The sequence below is a fragment of the Ascaphus truei genome, chromosome 2, assembly GCF_040206685.1.
Source record: "Ascaphus truei isolate aAscTru1 chromosome 2, aAscTru1.hap1, whole genome shotgun sequence".
Taxonomy (NCBI): Eukaryota; Metazoa; Chordata; class Amphibia; order Anura; family Ascaphidae; genus Ascaphus; species Ascaphus truei.
Genome location: NC_134484.1, coordinates 17,612,232 through 17,633,886, shown reverse-complemented (window position 1 = coordinate 17,633,886; position 21,655 = coordinate 17,612,232). Strand labels below are relative to the sequence as shown.

Below are 21,655 nucleotides of genomic sequence, written 5' to 3'. Positions count from 1 at the left end.
TTACTCCCAGTGATTGAAAGTACAGATTTAGTAAGACTTAATGGACTTCTGCATATTCCCCTGCAGCACTGGGAACAGCAAGTCTTGCTAAATCGGTAGATTACATTATGTTTCAACCTAGAGTATGTTGCTACAGTCCATGGATAGATACAAACCTAATTAACATACCTGGCATGTACAGTACATGGTTATACGTACCTACAGTGTCTCCTTGTTCATAGACGATGGATGCCATTTCTTTCATAATTTGATTAACATCAAGCATATCACTCTGGGAAAACAAACAACACAAATACATTACAATCACCCACAGAGAGGCACTTCCTCACAACAGCATTTTATCTGCGGATATGTATGGGCAGTGGGTTCTTGAGAAATAATTACTCAGGACAGTAATGCTTTTGGTCCTTTTTCCTCCAAGGCGAGTCCTGTGAAACACATCTGTTTACAGCAGGGGTAGCCAACTCCAGTCCTCAAGATCTACCAACAGGTCAGGTTTTCAGGATATCCCTTCTTCAGCAAAGGTTGTGCAATCTTCAACTTTGCTGAGGCAGGGATATCCCGAAAACCTGACCTGCTGGTAGCCCTTAAGGACTGGGAGTTGGCCACCCCCAGATTACAGAGATGTCAGCGCTTGTTTGAAAAGCAGTAGTGGGGTTCCTGGACATGGCTTTCTGCTGAAATTATGATGCTACATTAGGAAATAATGGTTCATTTTATATTTGTATATTTCCCCATTTCAGACTGTATTTTCCCTGTGAACGAGCAATATAATGCGTAAAATAACACGCGGTTACCTCCTTAACCATTGTTTTCTATTGCACTGCTGTTAAATAATGCACCAAGTGTTAACACAAATGATTGCATAATGTCTGCTACTGTACAGTTGTACACAATTATAACAATAACTACTGAGCAATATTAAACAGAAGCCAGCAAGTGTGACTGGGAGACGTAAGAAGTGTTATGTTTCAAAGCAGTTCTACTGTACAGTATGTAAATAATTAAAAAGCACAGAACTAAAACATATGAAACCTTTCCTACACAGAATGTACATTTTGTTTGTAAGAAAAGTAACAATTTGGATGCGTTTGAAAGCTCTGCTTTTCCATCTCCAAGAAAACCTGTGCTCCCTAATGTGTTCAAATAGCATAAATCGAAGCAAGTATCCACATGATGTCCACAAAGCGGAAATATATCAAAACCGCCACCCGCTGGAGGAAAGCTTTGTAGATTGGAGATGGAAAGGCCTGCAACACATTGCTCAGCATCACCCTTCAAGCACTGACAAGCTTCAGGTGTGGGGGTTTTAACACGCATTCCTCTCTGGTACTAAAGGTATAAACAAGTAGACAAAAGCCAAAGGGACTGCAAATCTTTTGATCAAAGAACAATGCTCAAGAAGAAAATATACTTGAACAAAACGTGGATACGTAGAGAGAACCAGTTGGAAGAGAAACAGATACATCTTTCATTTTATGAGGGACATAACCAGTACAGGTAGTCCTCGGCTTTCCAATGGAATCCGTTCTCGAAGTAACGTTGGATAGTGAAACCATTGTAAAGTGAGTCCCATGTTAATCAGTGGCGGTGATTGTTGGATTACGCATTCAGGCGTCGGATAACGCATTCTGCCGTCGAAAAATGGCCCTTAGGGTTGCATTGTAAAGTGTTGGATATGCCATTCGTTAGATATGCTTTGTAAAACGTTGGATAACGAGGACTACCTGTACTATTATTAAGCAGCTGCATTACTAATTAAAGTTCTAGCTTCACTGCAGTGACAGTCTATTCAGATTAAATGATGACTTGTCTTTCTTTACTGTACTAAACATCTCCTAAGCAGTTCTACTTTGGGCAAAGCTACCAACTTTCTGCAAGGCTCAACTAGGACAATTTTCCGGCAGACAGCAATATACTGGAGAAAGAGGAGGAGGCTGATATGTTTACGTTATTTAAAGGGAAATAAAGCATTTGTTATATTTACAGTTAACTTTTGACCAGTTTATACTTTTTTTTACAGAGCTGGTCCTGTGCTGAACCAGGTCGTCGGGTCGCTTTAGTTTTGGGGCAACTTGAAGTAGCTAGGCAGCAGAGGACCGGCGACTGAACATTTTAGCTGTAGAACAATAAAACCTTCACATACGGTAACTTACTTTCTCCTTACATATTACATATAATCATGCAGCACGGTTTATAGCAGCTGTAACGTACAATACATCCCTGAATTGAAAAGCTTACGATCCAGTGAAGTGACTTACCAAAGGTCACACAAATCTGATACTGGGGACAAGGTGAGCCTCCAGGACAATTAATGGTCTGCTCTGTTTTTCCAAGAACAGTGCTATTTATTTGGCAACTTATCTTACAGTGGTTAAGTCAGTAGCAGAATTGCTACGAAAGCCCCTCGTGACAAATACTTTGCTGAAGATCTTTATGATTGCTTTGAACATATTAGAAATATGTACTGAGACATGGCATTTATCAAAAAGGATATACACACAACTTTGCAATGTGACTGCACATCCTTTAAAGCAGCAGTCCAAGCTGCTATTTTTTATTTATTTATCCTCCCCTTTAATATCTGCATCAATACAATTCACACAATGATAAGTAATTGGCAATTTAACTAATCAATCTGTTCTCCTGTGATCGATCGGCGTACATTCAGCTTGGGAGTTTCACTAAATGTCAGTGCAGCAGAAGAGGACCAAAGATGCAAAGTTCTGTGGGGAAGATCACATGACCAGGCAGACACTAGATACAAGAGGGCAGGGCTCAAAAAAGGGGTGTGCCTGAGCCTGTTTCAGAAGTGGAAGGGGATGTGACTTTGTAAATGGTTGCTATAGAAACAAAAAAAATGTTTGTTACATTATAATACATAAAAAATTGTATTGTATTGTATGTCTTTATTTATATAGCGCCATTAGTGTACATAGCGCTTCACAGTAGTAATACATGTGGTAATCAAATAAATAACAGATAATATAAATAACAGATCATGGGAATAAGTGCTTTAGACATAAAAGTAACATTTCGGAAGAGGAGTCCTTGCCCTGAGGAGCTTACATTCTAATTGGTAGGTAGGTAGAACGTACAGAGACAGTAGGAGGGAGTTCTGGTAAGTGCGTCTGCAGGGGGCCAATCTTTATGTATCCTGTGTTCAGAATATCCACAGTGCTATTCATATGCTTCTTTAAGCAAGTGTGTCTTAAGGTGGGTCTTAAAGGTGGATAGAGAGGGTGCTAGTCGGGTACTGAGGGGAAGGGCATTCCAGAGGTGTGGGGCAGTCAGTGAAAAAGGTTTAAGGCGGGAGAGGGCTTTAGATACAAAGGGGGTAGAAAGTAGACATCCTTGAGCAGAACGCAAGAGTCGGGATGGTGCATAGCGAGAAATTAGGGCTGAGATGTAAGGAGGAGCAGAAGAGTGTAAAGCTTTAAAAGTGAGGAGAAGAATGGACTGTGAGATGCGGGATTTGATCGGAAGCCAGGAGAGGGATATCATGAGGGGAGATGCTGAGACAGATCTAGGAAAGAGTAGAGTGATTCTGGCAGCAGCATTTAGGATAGATTGTAGGGGAGACAGGTGAGAGGCAGGAAGGCCAGACAGCAGGAGGTTACAGTAATCAACACGGGAGAGAATGAGGGCCTGAGTCAGAGTTTTAGCAGTCGAACAACAGAGGAAAGGGCGTATCTTAGTTATATTGCGGAGGAAAAAGCGACAAGTTTTAGAAATGTTTTGAATGTGAGGGGCGAATGTGAGAGAGGAGTGGAGTGTGACCCCTAGGCAGCGTGCTTGGGCTACTGGGTGAATGATTGTAGTTCCAACAGTAATGTGGAAGGAGGTAGTAGGGCCAGGTTTGGGAGGAAGTATGAGGAGCTCTGTTTTAGCCATGTTGAGTTTAAGGCGTCGGAGGCCCATCCAGGATGATATAGCAGAGAGACGTTCAGAAACTTTGGTTTGTACAGCAGGTGTAAGGTCAGGTGTTGAAAAGTATATTTGTGTGTCGTCGGCATAGAGGTGATAATTAAACCCAAAAGATGTTATTAGGTCACCTAGAGAGAGTGTGTACAGAGAAAAGAGAAGAGGTCCCAGGACAGAGCCCTGGGGTACCCCCACAGAGAGATCAATAGAGGAGGAGGAGGTGTTAGCAGAAGAGACACTAAAAGTACGATGGGAGAGGTAGGATGAGATCCAGGATAGAGCTTTGTTCTGAATACCTAGAGTATGGATAATGTGGAGGAGAAGAGGGTGGTCCACGGTGTCAAATGCTGCAGAGAGGTCGAGTAATATGAGCAGAGTGTAATGACCAAAAAATGTCATTAAGCGTTGTTTAAAAAAATGCTATAAGTATTTTCTCATACAGTAGTACAGTAACTGATTTATTTAAAAAAACACATGTAGGATATTGCTTGGACTGCAGCTTTAAGCAACGGGCTACGTCAAAATAAAATTATTGCCTGCAACCTATTTTCTTGCTTTTAATTCTTCTGTTGAACTTCGACTAACACGATAAAATTGACTTAACCATTTCTTCAAATGTGATTGTGTACAAACAAACAAGTGCATTTAGAATAGCACTGCAAATACACCAACTATACTCAATGTTGTGAGACAATTGATGGGTAATAACCGCAGACAGGAGCTCAGCTTCTGAAATATCACCAACTGGGTTTTTAGTTTCAGAAAATTCTGTTACAAGGAAACCGCTTCAACATCAATTTGTAATTGATTAGGGCCCTTAGCTCAGGGACTCTGATACAATTCTTTATCAGAAAGTTCAACTTGCACAGCAAGGTCTTTCTCTTCTAATCACAGCCTACAATCTGTTTGCCCTTTTTCCCCCTGGGTTTTTCACAGGCAAAATACTACTTCATGTTTGGCAAAAGGTTACAGGGTCCTTGCAACAAAACGTAAGAAAATGAGAAAGTGCTATCCGACAACTCCGTCCAATTTCTCTTGGCGGCTCCATTTCAGCCTCTCATACCCTGTTCCTTCTCGGCAGTCCACAAATCAATTTGTGTTTGTTTTCTTGATAGGCGTTTGGGTTTTAAAAAAATATATCTTTTTAGAGGTCTGTTGCAGCTTCTTTTTCTCAACCACTGCAGCCACCTTCCCCATCTCACGGTGTGATCGCCTTTACCTGCTTTGCTTTTCCTCCAGAACCATAAACTTCCTATAGTACTTCAACCCTCGGTGCAATGGAGAGATTTCTACCGGCTTTCTCCATTGTCACTCAGTGCATTAAACATCTAATTGCTAGAGAGCAATCTAAAATCCCCTTGAAAAGGGGATCTGTAACCGTTCGCCTGTAGACTAGTCAGGACATACTTGAAAACGAGAGGTAACTCTCAATGTATTACTTCCTGGTAAAATATTTTATAAATAAATAAATAAATAAATAAAATAGTCAGATAACACCCTTTTAGCTACCACGTTGCATCCTCTGACTGCTAAGATGTTAACTAAAATTAGCATGGCAGCTTTTCTATGCACTTTTTAAATGCACTTTTTTTTTTGTCTCTACCTTATTGGAGTACAAAAAATATTGCAACCTTCTATGAATTGAAAATGAGTCACTTAAGCCAGCCACAGTGTAGCACAAAACTGGTTAGAGGGCAGATGCTATCTAGGAGAGCAATTACACAGTAAGTTAGCCTTCCACAGGGATCTCTAATCAAGCAGCAAGTGTGGGGGAGGAGTTTGAGCTGCTGATGTTTGCAGATCCGTTAAGAAAAAGCCTGCTGTGTGCTATAGGTTAAAATTACAAACAAAAACAACCAGCCCCCTAATAAAAAAATATTCAGCACTGTTTCCCCCCATAGATGTACTTCCAAGATGTAAATGGTAGGGCTGAGACACTAATGCGAGAACAGGACCTCTCAGAAGATCCACACTGTTATCTCTCATTATATTGCATGTCAAGGATATTTTACACCTTCATTCAAACAATGTCTCAATGCTTCTCTCTCTACCACCACCCACCCCCAACCCCACCACAAATGGGCTCACAGAATTGTCAATGCTGCTCAAAATTAAAGGTGTGATCCCTCCGAGGACTACATTTTAACTAGTTATGAAATAAATGATGACGACGATGGTGAAATTAAACTAATGACAGCGGTTATGTTTAATGGGTTAAAATCAGATATTGGAAGCCTTTCCACAAATATTGCTTTGTGGTTTATTTTTAAGAACAGCTATTCTGTGTATAGTTTGCATCTTCTGCAACACCAAGGAGAGCTAAAACATGCCACCAGGTTGTGCAATTACAATCAGCTGCCTTCTCTACTTTATTATTATTATTATTTTTTAACTATTCACATGATCCTTTATTCAGGGTCTCTGTTCAATGTGAAACCATCTTTTCCTTGCTTCCCTCATTCAAATGAATGGGGCTTAAATGTTTCTAAAGAGAAGACCGCTTTACAGCATACCTCTAGACCAGTGACTTTCACCCAGGGTTCCTTGAGCACCCCTCTGGGGTTCTGTAGCCGCCAGGTGGGGGTGAGCTGGGACAACTTTCCCACGCAGCTGTGATCCAGCGGCTCCCGAACACAGTAGTGGCAGCCGCACGGTCACAGCGATCTTTCCTCTCCCTGCTTCTATCAGCGCCGGAAGTCACATTCAACTTCCGGCTGACAGGGGAGGGAGTTTCGGATCGGCGCAACACTGCAGGCTCGAAGGTAAGAGTATGCGCTCTCGCCGCAGTTTTCACTGTATGGATTTTTGCTGTGCGCGCCGGCAGCTCCCTTAAAAATATTTAAATTTAAATTGTGTGTGTAGAAGAGAGAAGGGGAGAGTGTGTGTGTGTGTGTGTGTGTGTGTGTGTGTGTGTGTGTGTGTGTGTGTGTGTGTGTGTGTAGAAGAGGGAAGGGGAGAGTGTGTGTGTTTACGTGTGTAGAAGAGAGAGGGGGAGAGTGTGTGTGTGTATGTGTGTAGGAGAGAGAGGGGGAGAGAGTGTGTATGTCTGAGTGGGGGAGAGTGTGAGAGTGTGTGTGTGTGCTTGTAGGAGAGTGAGGGGGAGAGAGTGTGTATGTGTGTAGGAGAGAGAGGGTGAGAGTCTGTGTGTGTGTAGAAGAGGGAGAGTGTGTGTGTAGGAGGATGGAGAGCGTGTGTAGAAGAGAGAGGCGTAAGGGGGAGAGAGGAAGTGTAAGGGGAAGAGGGAGCGTAAGGGGAAGAAAAGAGACGGGGGAGAGGAACACGAGACGGGGGAGAGGAACACGAGAGACGGGGGAGAGGAACACTAGAGCTGGGGGAGAGGAACACAAGAGAAGGGGGAGAGGAACACAAGAGAAGGGGGAGAGAAACACAAGAGAAGGGGGAGAGGAAGACGAGAGAAGGGGAGAGGAAGACGAGAGAAGGGGAAGAGGAAGATGAGAAAAGGGGGAGAGGAACACAAGAGACAAGGGAGAGGAACATGAGAGACGGGGGAGAGGAACACGAGCGACGGGGGAGAGGAACACAAGAGAAGGGGGAGAGGGTTGGGGTTCCTTAACCAAAGACATTTTGAAATCCACTGCTCTAGATTGTAAGCTCTCATGGGCAGGGAACTCATTACCTTTCTGTTTGTGCTTGCTTGTCCTTATTTGGTATGTAACTCTGTTTATGTAATTTACATCTCTCTGCAATCCCATTGTACCGCACTGCAGAATATATTATCTCAACAAATAGACAATAATACTACCACGTATTAGTGGCCTCAGACGCTTCTTTTCTGAGAAGCAGAGAAGACACCAAGACTGAAAAATCTGAAAAGCAAAACAGAAAAGGACTGGCGGTACACGTGCTACCCAAACTTTATATAATGGTTAGTTAACGCTCTCACTGCCAGAGGGTTGAGCAGAACAATGTGTCCCTTAAAATAGAATTTGCAATGTATCTCCATAGAATTTGCTCTCGAGGTGTAATGCTATATAACTCTGTACAATGACTCGGTTTAAAATGTTTATCATGCTGAAACAGAAAATAAGACTGGACTCCACTGGGCTTGTGTTAGTGATAGTGCTGGTTTATAGAAGGATAGACATCTCAGTCCTACTTTGGACCTTTATCAAAATGTAGGACCGAAACGTTGACCCTTCAATAAACCAGCACTATTATTCACACAAGTCCAGTAAAGCACCGTCTCATTTCCTGTCCCTGCGTGTGATCCCCATTCAATGTGGAAGAGTGTGCACTCGTGGCAGTACTTGAACACACTGAGTGGTCCAGTGCCCTACTTGTTTCTAAAATGTTTATCAAACAGGAAATCGACAGACGATCCTAGCAGGCTTCTGGTACGAGTAGAATCAATGACGAACTCCTGTATTTATTTGGTTTTGACTGAATGTTTTAATGCTTTCACAATACAATGTGACGTGCTCTTTACAATGGGTTTTACAGCTGAATGAACAAAGCTAGATACACTGTGCCTGAATACCGAAAACATGAAAACATGATTCAATTTGTTCTACACCTTGGCACTGTTGGCGGATTCTTTGTTCTGAGAATATGGAGCTTAGGCTGATGTCAAACTATCATTCAATTACTTGGAAGATAAAATGCAATCAATGCAGTTTTTCCTGTTAAGAAAAAAAATGAATACAAACAGAAACGCAATTCTTATACTCACTTTTTTCTCTCTCAACACCTCAGTGTTCAATCTTATCTAGAAAGGCAGCATTTAGAAAATTAAGCAGGATGAGATTAAAGTTCTCCTTTTTGACACTTAAAAGGGTAAAGTTAAAAACCTGAGCACAGGTTTTTATCATTCATCTGTTTCCATTTGACAAATGAGAGTGTGAATGGACTTCTGTCCATGTGATGGAGTCCTGGATTTGGCCTGCTGTGTCACAGATTGACATATTGGACTTGTCATGTGCACCAGATTCTGCGATTACCTTTCTCTAGGTTTACTGGAACATTTACCAGCAGGCCTTGGTATCCACATCATACACTGACATTAATGTATGCCCTTCTGCTCAATGTTGTAAAGCTCGAGTAATTCACTGTCCTTTTTATCATACCCAAGGTCTATCTGGATCAAATACAATATAAAGGAAAGAGAGGTGCAACTGGCTAAATTCAATGAGTCCCTGGAACTGCGCCGTGGGACAAATCTACTTTCTTGTTCAAGGAAAAAGCTTTAGTTAAGTAAAACGTTGAAGTCAGCACTTTGAAAGAAAAGACCTGATATTTAATGAGGGGAATAAAAAAAAACATTTCTTATTCTCTATGGTCTCACTCTGTGATTAGTTGTTGCATATCAATAACGTATTGGGTACGGCCCGATTCCTTCTGGTAGTACATTTATATTGTACACACAAAGCTCAGTGTGTATTTTATTAACAAGGTGCAATATAGCCATCTGCAATATGCCAATAGCAGGCCATTTATAGGCTTAGATTACATGCTACCCCCCCAGTTATGTCCTGCCAATTAAGCTGTCCTGGGACAGTGTCCATGTTAGATGTGGCAGCACCGCTCCTCATTCTCCAGCCTTAAACACGTTTGCATAAAAGTCCTGTTTCAATTCCTATGAGGGGCAATTTGTGTATTGGGTGACACCTTAAAGTATTTGGGGCACAGCTTGTTTCATTATGATCGATTAAATTTCTGATTTTGATTCAATGTGTAAATCAATTATCTGAAAGCTGCAAATTATGAGACGTATGCAAAGCTCAATTTTCCAGAGATCAAAAAAGCTGTGGGAGCCGAAACTGTCAACTGGCATGACATAAGTGGTTGGCTATTGTAAAAAAACAAAAACATTATCACGCCCTTTGTATTTCATTGGGGGACAAGTGTGTTGAGACCATGGATTGGATTTCACTTTTTGTGTATTTCGTGATATATGGTAGCATCAACTGGAATCATATGATTTGAAGCCAAGGACCAAGTGTAAAATAATGATACCCCTCTCGCGGCTGGAGCATGGTGTGGTGAGTTTTTGTAATCGTTCATAGCCAGCCCTTTTTCTGGCTATAATCCAGGCATCATTTCTATGGACACAAATGTATAAATGTGCTGAGGACACATACTGTACTGTATTTTAATAACATAGTATTGAAGCAGTGGGTCTCCGGAGCTGAAATGCATTAATTTCAGCCTCGGGGCCCCCTTGCTTCCCAAGTTACAGGCCCTAGTATCTCCCTGCATTGTTTAAATATTCCGGTCACGTGGGCCGTGACGCGGGACAATTTAAACATGGTGGGGATACTGGTACCCCATAACAGGGTCTGTAACTCGGGAAGCAGGGAGTCCCCGGACATGAAATTAATGCGATTCAGCTCCGGAGACCCTTGCTTCAATACAGAGTTTTTCAAATAAAAGCCCCGTGATCGCCTGTTAAAGGCGCGCATGGAGAGTGACTGATCCAGTCTCACTCTTACTGCGCGTCTCTTACAGGTAGGATTCAAGCAGCGCGAGTCCCATTCAGAAGGAGGGACCCGCGCTGTGTTAATCCCGATGGGCCATTACATTGTGATACAACAACCCCCCGCCACCCGCCCAAGTCCCAAGGTTGTCTCCTTTACCAATAACGGGTATTACTTTACAAGTAAAAATAGTTCAAGAAGAGCGAGGTTGGAATGTATAAAGCTGTTGGAAAGGCTGAAAGTAGGTAAAATAACTAAAATATAATAAATGATAAAAATGACAAAAACCTCCCACATGGTCATTTAAAGATAACTAATACAAGTTAGTCTTTCAATATTATTGGCATAAACATGTGGTTTTGTTGTTTAGGAAATATATTTGTAGACAGTAAAACAGATAAAGCAAATACAACAGATGGTGCATCAAGTAGCACTGTGGATATTCAGACTAGCAGTACAATCGGTCTATTATTTTCACAGCAAATATAATTCCAATAGCCTAACAGGCTACCTTTTACATTTCCAAAAGTCTTATGTGATCTTGAGAACTTCTAAATATCAAGCTTTTACATTTGTTCAATACAAGATAACACAAAACTGCTAATGATTATTTAGGCTCAGTAATTGCTGTAGCAGGAGAGGACTGTAACTTGCCAGGACACTTGCTGCTTGCACTGTAAGTCCTGTAGCACGAGATCATTTCACCTTTCCCTTTAAAATATGTACTTCAGCATAATTAGTCTAACTAGTAAACGTGTTTATAAGTGGAACTTGATTCTGATGTTTAACTGTGTCTGGATTCCAATCAAATATAGACATGCAAAATAGTTACTGGTAGTAGAAGACTGCATCACATACTAGCCCATCCTGCAAATGTAGGGCTTTCTGCGAGGCAAGGGGAAGTGTTAGGGTGAGTGTACAGGCACAGGAGAGGCGAGCGGTCTTAATTATTAAAGGTTCACAAGAGTACAAACCTGGAATTAAGTGCTTGCTTTTACTGTATATAAAGCTGTAAACTCATGGGGAAAATAAGACAGGTTACAGAGGGGGGGAAATAAGACAGGTTACAGAAGGGGAAAAAACACACCAAAACAAGAAGAAAAAAAACCGAAATGAAATACATGCAAAATAAAGGTACAGTTGACCAACAACTACTGTATACCCCAAGAAAATGTGTGATATTTCAAAAGTTCCATATAAACTATGACACCTATGAAGAACTCTTATTGGATTATTTAATACCATCACAAGAACATGATGGAGTCAACGTACATAGTGAAGTACTTATTTCCATGTCAATAATAAATGTTAGTGTGAGTGGGAATTCCCATGACACACATGCACGCTTGCTTCACATCACTGTAAAAGTGCAGGTCTATCTTTGAGTGACAGGAACAAGTAAAGTACGAAGTATTTTTAGAACCACAGCACTATCTGTGTATATGATCCATAGTAACTCACAGTCAGTTCCCTTTTATCAGACAATTAAAACTTCTTGTGCACCATTATTAGTAGGCACTATTTAAATAGCCAAAGTACTGATCTCAAATTATCAAATCTGTGTTCCCAATTTACTGCGGAAATGTGAGTCAGGCCACTAACTACATATTCTATCAAGGGCTCCATGTATCAAGCCACTGATTCCATTGTGCTCAGTCTGCTCTAGAATGCGATAGGGAGAGTGTCAGTATGAAGACCTACAAAATTATATATGAAATGTTGGAATTACTGTGCCTGTGTTGCACCGTTGTTTCCATTTTGTTGTGCCCATATATCTGCCAGGTGGCATATACATCACATAATCTGCTCCTTGACTGACAAGCTTCTCCACCAGGGGTTCTTACCTGCAGGGGGGGGGGGGGAGTCTTGAGGACTAGAGTTGAGATCCTCTGTTCTTCACGACAAATGTAAGTGATAATTGGAGCACAGCTCTGATATAGACTTTTCTTTGCATTAACACACAGAGCCCCAATTATTGGCATACAATTGCATTTTTCCAAAAGAGGAACAAGATTGCAAGTAAAAATCGCTGGGTGCTCGTATACATATGACAAAGGACCATTTTTTTCTCTCAAATACTTCACATGTTCCTTTGTATCTGATCTCATCTCCAAAGGTACCCGTGTGAGTAGGTGTTTTTCCACATATATCGATTGGTTTTCATTACCACTGCAAACACAGTTATTTATTTATTTTTATACAAAAATCTGATTGTAATAACTACACCAATTGCTTATTTTCCCATGCAGTACTCAAAAGAAAGCAGAGCTTCTCATTCATATTTGATCTACCAAGATTAGCTTCAATGCAGGGACATTAAATAGCAGTGAAAAAAATAAGACCCAACCGTTAACAGTTTAAACATATATTTTCCATTCACTAAACTGTACAGTATGTCCTACAAAAGGTCGCGTTTACAGGAGAATGAACAGCAACATTTTCTCTATTGCTCTGTTTGAGTGTGATGCACTTTGGCCAGAAATAATCATTGTATTTTACCAGTTCAGGATTACAGTTAAGGACTGCACCTTTTAATTGAATTGCATGATTGCTTGTACTAGGAGTACAGTATCTATCATTTTTCCCTGTATAAGGTCTATGTTGCAGAGCTGGTAGAGCAGCAAACAAAATGTATTTCAAGTATCAAAAAAACGAACGACATTTCCAATGTCAGATACCCCTTGGTATAAAAGCTTTACAATTACATGTACTTCAAGGGCAATCTCAATATCCAATTATATGTATGACAGAAAAGTACAGACTTTGGCAATCATTAATGGCCAATGCAGTACTAACATATAGTAACAAAGGAGGGAGAGGGAGTAGGTGGTTTGATACCTTTTATTGGACCAACAAGTAATTGATAGGTTACAAGCTTTCCAACCTCTCGGGGTCCTTCATCGGGTGTTGGAATGAACATGCTTTTCTTGTTTTGTAGGCATATAATAAAGAAGAACTTCAGTTTTCACATTATTTGGATATTTACACAAGTATTTCCTGACTGCCTCTTTACAAAACATGTCAGTCAGCCAGTCTCTCTCTCTCTATATTTTTTTAAGTAGAAGGGTGTACTGTAAATTGCCTCTTCTTGTAGCATATGTACAGCGACAGTTTAAATGTGCCCTCAATCAAATCTGCTTATCGAGGAGAGCATATTTGTGGAGTACTCTTCCACCAAGCCTATTACTTCAATGGAATTTCACACCACGAATACTCCAATTAAGTGCTTCTTAGCAGGCTGTAAAGTTATTGAACTGCTGAGGATGGCTATGTGCTACTTCTAAATGCCTCTGGTTTGTTTCCTGTCACTTCCTGTCAAAGCCTTGTTTGTAGTGTGCTCATGAACAATGACCTACCTAAACTAATATTCTTTTCACTAACACCTCAGTGCCACTTAGCAAGCTATAACGGAGCCACAATACAAAATACTAAAAAAAAATAAAAAAATTATAGACCATTGATAGCTTGCTTAATGATTTCTCCATATCTTCATTTATTTATGAGGCCCAAAAAGTCAACATTAATATGCATGCCCCCCATTTTCATAGGGGCTCATTCTCAGCTGATTAAAGAAAAGTGGCCTTGTGTACACACATTTATATATATATATATATATATATATATATATATATATATATATATACAGTGGTTGACAAATCACCAAAAAATCTACTCGCCACACAAAAAAATCTACTCGCCACCTAGTACCAAACGTGTGCTGCTTGGGCCAATATTTACTCGCCCGGGGGTTAAATCCACTCGCCAGGGGCGAGCAAATGTATAGGTTTGTCGAACACTGTATATATATATATATATATATATATATATATATATATAAAAATCTATCTATATATATATATATATATATATATATATATATATACACACATATACATATATATATATACACACACACTTTATATACTATATATATATACACACACACACATATATTCATACATACACACAGGCGATCGATCAACAGAATCTCTTGAAGATATAAGCAAGATACTTCAGTCACCTACGAATCGCAGATTACATTGTTATTTGTTCCTCAATTCCAGAAGACGCCCAGCAACAAATCACAGAAGCAAATAAAAACGTGGGCCGCCATATGAATCAAATGTTCAGCACATGTGTCAACTCTGCAAAGATCAAAATAAATGGAATAGTACTAAAAGAAGTCGAAGTCTATGTCTATCTTGGCCGGCAATGGGATACAGGGCATTTGGAAGAAACAAGACTATATTTTAAGGAAACCCTTCACTGTGCCTCAAGAGAAAGTGTCCGACCAATGTATTCTCCCCTGTGCTCACCTATGGATGTGAAAAATCGATCCTAAACGCGAAGATAATTCTAAAGGTTCAAACAACTCAAAGACGTATGGAGATATGTACTATGCTGGGTATTACTCGAAGAGATAGGAAAAAGAATGATTGAGTTAGAAAGCAAACAAAAGACTGACATCATCACAAGGGTGAAGGTAATAAAATGACCCGGACATATGGCAAGATGAATTAACAATCGTTGGACAAAGATGGAACTCAAATGGAAGTAAAATTAAAAGACCAAGATGATGAGTAAACGTATGATGGGAGAATTAAATTAGGAAATTTGTTGGAGCAGCATGGAAAAGAAGCTTGCAACTGCAATACCTGGACGTTCAGTGGGGATGCCTTGACCAGCAGTGGCAGGGGTCTCCACCACACACACACAAACCAAACAATGGTTCCGTGCGCATTCTATATTGTATCTATTTTGCAAAATGAGCATGATGGAGGCACCACAACGTTTTGAGGGTCGAACCCCTTCGTCAGGTGGGGAAGAGACAACTGCCTGATTTGCATTGCCTTCTGCAGGCGAGGGATCTCTGCATATTTTCCAGCCTACACAACCATCTATAATTAACACTATGTGCCTTTCACAAGTACACCTTTATTCATTCCTATAAGGAGAGATACAGTGTGTGTGTATTTTTACACTTTCAGGGGACTGGTGCTACCCTTATCACTATCACCACAAAAAAAATGCTGCAACGTTGCCGTCAGATCCGTAGAAATCAGTACAATAATTAATTTGTGGAAACTGGCGGGATTGCACATCTCTACTTTTAAGAACAGTGTTGGGGATCCAGCATCTCCTACAGGTTACTGCACCATTAACTTAGCAATTTAAAACGGAGTAAATAATAATGTAGCTTTAACAAGCCTTCTGGTGTAGGAGGAAACTTAATGGCTTCACTGTCCCTGTATGTACTGTTTGCATCTGAATATTGTGCAGTTATTTACAACATGCACTACTGTTAACAGAACAAAAGTCATTCTTTATTTTTAGATTCTACTAAAGGAGTGGTTACACAAGTTTAACGTTACCTTTTATAACTTAAGGTAGTCCCTTCTGTGTACACCCTACTGTAGCTTGTCTCTGCTTTTCAATTTTACTCTATGGGTTTGAGCAATATGGGACAACTATTCTATTAACAAAAGACACAAAACCCCAGCAATCTCTTTTTGGGAACCCCTGAGCCCCCACACAATATATATGAATATAAGTGTCAAAAAGGAGAGCTTTGGCCAGGGGTTCCCAAAAAGAGCTTGCTGGGGTTTTGTGTGTTTTGTTAACCTATTCTCACCTGTCTCAGCTGTTGAAGGTTCGTAGCTCCTCCTTCCCAGGTTTTAAGCCCGCCCCTCCCCATTTCCCAAGTTAGTAGGTCCTTTCATTTTACTGGATATAGATCCAATGTGGTCTTTCTACCTCCTAATAGAGGTAAATGAGAATTTTAATCCTAATAGAGGTATATTAATATTTTATCTGGTAGTGTTAGGACTTGCGAACGGGGTCTGCCTTGTCGTGGCTCGCAAGCTTACAATGCTTTGGCCAAAGGGTTAAACTAAATTACCCTTTTTCAAGAGAATATATAAGTATTTTACTGTGTATTTTTGTCATGTTGGATGTAACATTGGGCTTCTGTGTCAACTATTATATTACTTAACAGTTTACATGACGAGCATTGCATTTTCTCTACTATACTGTACTTGGGAGATCCCAGGCAGAGCTTTTTGGATTACCTATTGAAAATACAAACATGTTGTTTACATAGTAATGCCACTTTGGGATTTGGGAGGTGATCACCTTAGCTTATAAACCCAAGCCACACGTCACTGAGATTTTTGGGGCTTTGGTACATGCAATTTTCCAAACCTATGCTAAAATGACATGTGAAAAATGTCTTTGCTAGGCTAAAGGACACTTTATATAATAGAACATAAGGCACAATTAATCCCAGAGACTGTTTATATTCATATTTTCAGTACCAGAGTTCACATGGAGCAAAGTACAGTACAGTTTTGCAAATTCCAGATCCTGTGACTTGCAAGACGGAGGCACTAGGTTGAAAAGGGACCATATCCTTCCACTGTACAGGGTATAGTGTATATAGAATCCCCTCCAATGTATCTATTTGGGGAGCATGTGTTTGATGTGGTTCCTATCTTTACTAGATCCCCTGCCTGAAAGTGATAACCCAGTGGCGTGTTCAATTGGTAACATTTTGAATTGCAGCAAAAGATTTTTTTTTTACTGGCAATAAATCAGTTGTGTTGTATTAGATAATACTTGATTAAAAAAAAAAATCAAATCAATGCCATTTTTCTCGAGTTTTAATGTGCTGTTTAATGTACTGAGCATCCTTTGGTTGCTATAGCAGCCTCTGGCACACATTTTGTAGCCCAGCAGGGAAAGGGAATGAGAGTGAGGGATAGAAGTGAGAGGGAGAAGGACAGCGAGAGTGAAGGAGAGAAGGTAAGTGAGGGGGAGGAGAGTGAAAGAGAGAGGAGAGTAAGGGGGGAGATAAAGGAAAGGGAGGCAGAGAGTGAGGGGGGTAAGACGAAAGGGTAGGGGAGATACATACTGGAAGAAGCTGGTGAGGAGGGGAGCTTTGGTAAGCATCGCGGGCCACAAACAATGTAGATTTTATGAGGCCGCAAAGTTCCGAAGCTTGTCAAGTAGCCCCCAAGCCAAAGTACTTGCTCACCCCTGATCTATGAGGTACAGCTACTGTATGTGCTTTTCTGGGAGAAGGAGCGGCTCAGCGAGTAAAGACACTGACTGGACAAATCACCTTATCACCCTGTGCCTCAGGCACCAAAACATAGATTATAAGCTCCACGGGGCAGGAACCTGTGCCTGCAAAATGTCTCTGTAAAGCTAACGTAAAATTAGCAGCGCTATACAAGAACATGCTATTATTATTAGTATTATTCTCTGAGCTCTCCCTTCCATGTAGACCCGTATGTAAACTATATATACAACTCCAGTGTTGTTGCTTTATCATTGCTAAAGTGAAGGTTAGCAGAAGTTGTGAAAGTGCTGGCATGGCCCGGTAAATCTGAAACATATGATCATTCCATTTTATTCCGAATTTGTCGCCCAACACCGTTTTAACTTCTAAAGCCCAGATCCACAAAAAGTTTCTAAGCTTTAGTCTGCCCTTACTCCCATTCAGTAGTACTCTTTATATATCAGGACCATATGTCTGCATTGGGACATAAGGAACGCCTTTTTCAATCTGTGCCTAAAAAATACAACAGGGAGGCAAAGATACTTTAAAGTACCATCACTATTAAATGTGTTCTCCTCACATTGCACCACAGAAATGCATGAAACACACAGGTCCACACCACATAGATGCAGAACAAGATTATAGAGTTACTGTATAAAGATAGTGAAGTTTGAATCAAGGGAACCAGGTTCAATGCCCAGTGTTACCTTGGGCAAGTCACTATCTCTCTGTGCCCCAGGCACCAAAAACATAGTTTGGAAGCTCATCTGGGAAAGGACCGTGTCTGTAAAATGTCTATTTGCTGCACTGTACTGCACTGTACTGTAATTGTGAAATGCTTGGAGTCCCATTGGGAGAAAAGCACCATATGAAATAAAGTTATTATTTATTATTAAAGTACAGAGTAGAAGTTGCGATAATAAAACGGACAGAAAAGGGGGGGTTGAGGTTGCAGCACGACATTCCCCACATTACAGGGAGCAGCTTGGCACTGTGACCGCGCTGCCATCGCTCCTGCATTGCTGCTGTAACCGCCTCCTCTGCCATGCACTGCAGGAATCCTGGAGGATCTCACACAGAACACGAGCCACTGAGGACAGAAGTAAACATATTGTGTTGGTGTGTGACACTGTACGGTATACACTGCACAGTGACACTTTACACCAGGGGGGCTCAACTCCTGTCAGATTTTAAAAATATCCCTGCTTCAGCACCGGTGGCTCAATTAGTCCCTGCTTCAGCACAGGTGGCTCAATCAGTCTCTCAGTGAAAGACTGAGCCTCTGATTGAGCCACCTGTGCTGAAGCTGGGATATCCTGGTAACCTGACCTGTTGGGGGGCGGGGGGGTTGAAGACTGGAGGTGAGCACCCCTGTTTTACACCATCATGCACACACAGTTTCTATTGGTCTCCAGAATTAAAGGGTTCATTCTTTTAAGAATTTTCCATTTGTTCCCACAGCATGCAATTTAGCGGTGTAACGAGACCTACAAGACAACGTTTTAGCACCACTGAAATCAATTTTCTTCACGAGCTGGAGGTTTTTATTTTTTTTTCTTCTCATTTTCCTGAAAACCTCTCGCTCTTTGCCCTCAATTCTGTTACCTTTTAAGAAAATACCAAGATACTTGAACTACTGTGTGGATAGATTCAATTTTGTTTGTAGATTGAATTCAATATTCTTGTAGGCTGTAAATCTCCCACTACTGCAGCTTTGACACCAACGGTAGAAAAATGTCCCGTGTCAAGTGGTGGCCTTTTTGTCAATGAAGTCTGAAAGAAGAAAAATGAGCCTGAACTTCATTAGGGGCCTGGTCTGGAGAAAGGCTTCCTTGTGAAAGGAAGCATCAGAATATCAATTTATTTTACTGCCAATATTAAAAAATAAATACAAAAATAAAAAAAATCTAATGTCAACCAAAGATAAATTTCATAATTACCAGTTAAGGAAATACAGTTATATCAAATGTATAAAATACCGTAGTATAAAATGTCATTTTATAGTAACACGACCCCCCCATCAGGCTTACGTGTAGTGCTAGCACAGGGCTGGCCAACTCCTGTCCTCAAGGGCCAACAACAGGTCAAGTTTTAAGGATATCCCTTTTTCAGCACAGGTGGCTCAACCAGAAGCTCAGTCAAAGACTGAGCCTCTGATTGAGCCACCTGTGCTGAAGCAGAGACTGACTGAGCCACCTGTGCTGAAGCAGGGATATCTTTAAAACCTGGCATGTTGGTGGCCCTTGAGGACTGGAGTTGGCCACCCCTGCCCTAGCATAAAAGCTACAGGAATAAGAGTTAAGCAATCGGAGATTAACCCTGGGCCCGTTATTCTGTCTTGATTATGTACCAGATACGATGGCAAACTCTATGAAGAATAGTGTCTATAGGCCTTTCACAGCCTCCATGACCAATGCGCTCCTATGCCTTTTGAATAATTTAAGAGATGTTTATTAGCTCTACTGCAAAAACAACAAACAGAGAGTATGCAATGTATTCTAGGGCTGAAACCTAAAAGGAAAGAACATTGCAGTGATTCTAAAGTTTCAATGGTCATGGGAATGTTATCGAGCCCCTTTTGAAAAGTCAAAATGGTGGCCATATTAAGGCACCCCTCCACAAAATAGTTTGACATTATTTAATTCTATAAAACCACTGGAGAGTTTGGCAGCAATGTATATATAATGTCTCAGTTTACCATGTTTACAAAATAACCCTAAACCCTTATGTACAGTATAATTCAAATGAGTGCTCCATTTTGTCTTTTATTTTATCCCTTAAACGGGTCACTACCCTTTGGTTAATTTTGGTCTAGTAGGGACTGAACCTTGACTCGGTTTCAGCTTTCAGCTGTGAGCATCAATGCTGGAAGCAGCGCAGTGATCAAGTGAACCAAAACTGCAGTAGCTACACCAACACTGCTATTAACATCACAAAAAATTGTCTACCAAGTATATTCCAGACTCCTTATATTTGAGAGCCTCTCAGACTAAATAATGATTTATTACTTCAACCCACATGGTTTACCAACTCTGTATCCATGTTTTGTTTGATTATAGTATGCAATAAAGTGGAGAGGTACGATATGCAGTGATTTCCCAGACTGTCTTTGGCAAGTGTTCGACTGTATGAAAGGACAAAAGAATAATGATAGCATCAGCAGTTTGGATATTTTAATAGCATAATAAATATGTATCTATTGAAAGGGGCACACGGTGCGCAGATCTTTCGTTCATAATTTATAGCTTTAGGTTTAGCTCACGAGTGGGTTAAACCTTGTTTGTTGTTGAACTAATTACTGTACACAACCTTTATAGATTACTTTGGTTCACGGATCACCTTAGTCCTGATCAAGTCAACAGATATTCATAGGAAGAAACAATACATCTGTAAAGATTAGCTGTACACTACCGGCACACTTTATTTGAGTGCGGCTAGCTCCGCAAGCCTGGGGATGCCCCGGCATGCTAGCCGCACTCCCTCGGCGTGCCGCGCGTCATCGGCGTGCCGCGCGTCGTCATCGGGTGCCTGCGCCCCCTGCATGCGCGTCCAGGGCTCCCGTGTCCCGCGATGTGGGGGACGGCGGCAGGGGGTTCCGGGGGACCCGGCGGACCCGGCAGCGGGAGAGAGAAAGCCCCGATCGGAGGGCGCTCCTCCGTGTCTTCGGCGCGCGCCCGGCACCCTCTGGCGAGCGCCAGGTTACTGCTGCGGCCGAGAACGGGCAAATGCTCAAATAAACTCGGCCGCAGCAGTATGTAGACTTGTATAAATATTTTATATTTGGCTTATAAAGAAGCCATCAGAGGGGAAAAAAAGATGAAAAGGTAAAGACAACAACAGGAGATCAGAGCACTTCTGAATTAGGGTTTGAGTCAAATACTAAATATATCCAAGCATACGAATGTTATATAATGCAGATCAAGAGATGCATACTCTGAAGATTTTACATAACGTAAACCTTGAGTGCAAATAAAAGTTGGAAAGAATTATTACTAAATAAAAAATAATTACTGTAGGTAGCAAAGAAAGAGACCTAAAAGCTGTACAACTCATCTGACCACAATACAGGCATACCCCGCATTAACGTACGCAATGGGACCGGAGCATGAATGTAAAGCGAAAATGTACTTAAAGTGAAGCACTACCTTTTTAACACTTAGTGATGCATGTACTGTTCTGCAATCGTCATATACATGCATAACTGATGTAAATAACGCATTTGTAACAAGCTCTATAG

General features: G+C 41.0%; 1 protein-coding gene across 8 annotated transcripts in view; it reads right to left on the bottom strand.

Annotated features, from left to right (window-relative positions):
- The window catches only part of TSNARE1 (t-SNARE domain containing 1), a 593,698-nt gene that overhangs the window by 183,430 nt on the left and 388,613 nt on the right, over window positions 1-21,655 (bottom strand). For all 8 annotated transcript variants that reach the window (XM_075581607.1, XM_075581590.1, XM_075581622.1 and 5 more), the window contains one exon: window positions 199-271. In XM_075581607.1, coding sequence (XP_075437722.1) covers window positions 199-271 — 73 coding nt within the window. The remainder of the gene's footprint in view (window positions 1-198; window positions 272-21,655) is intronic.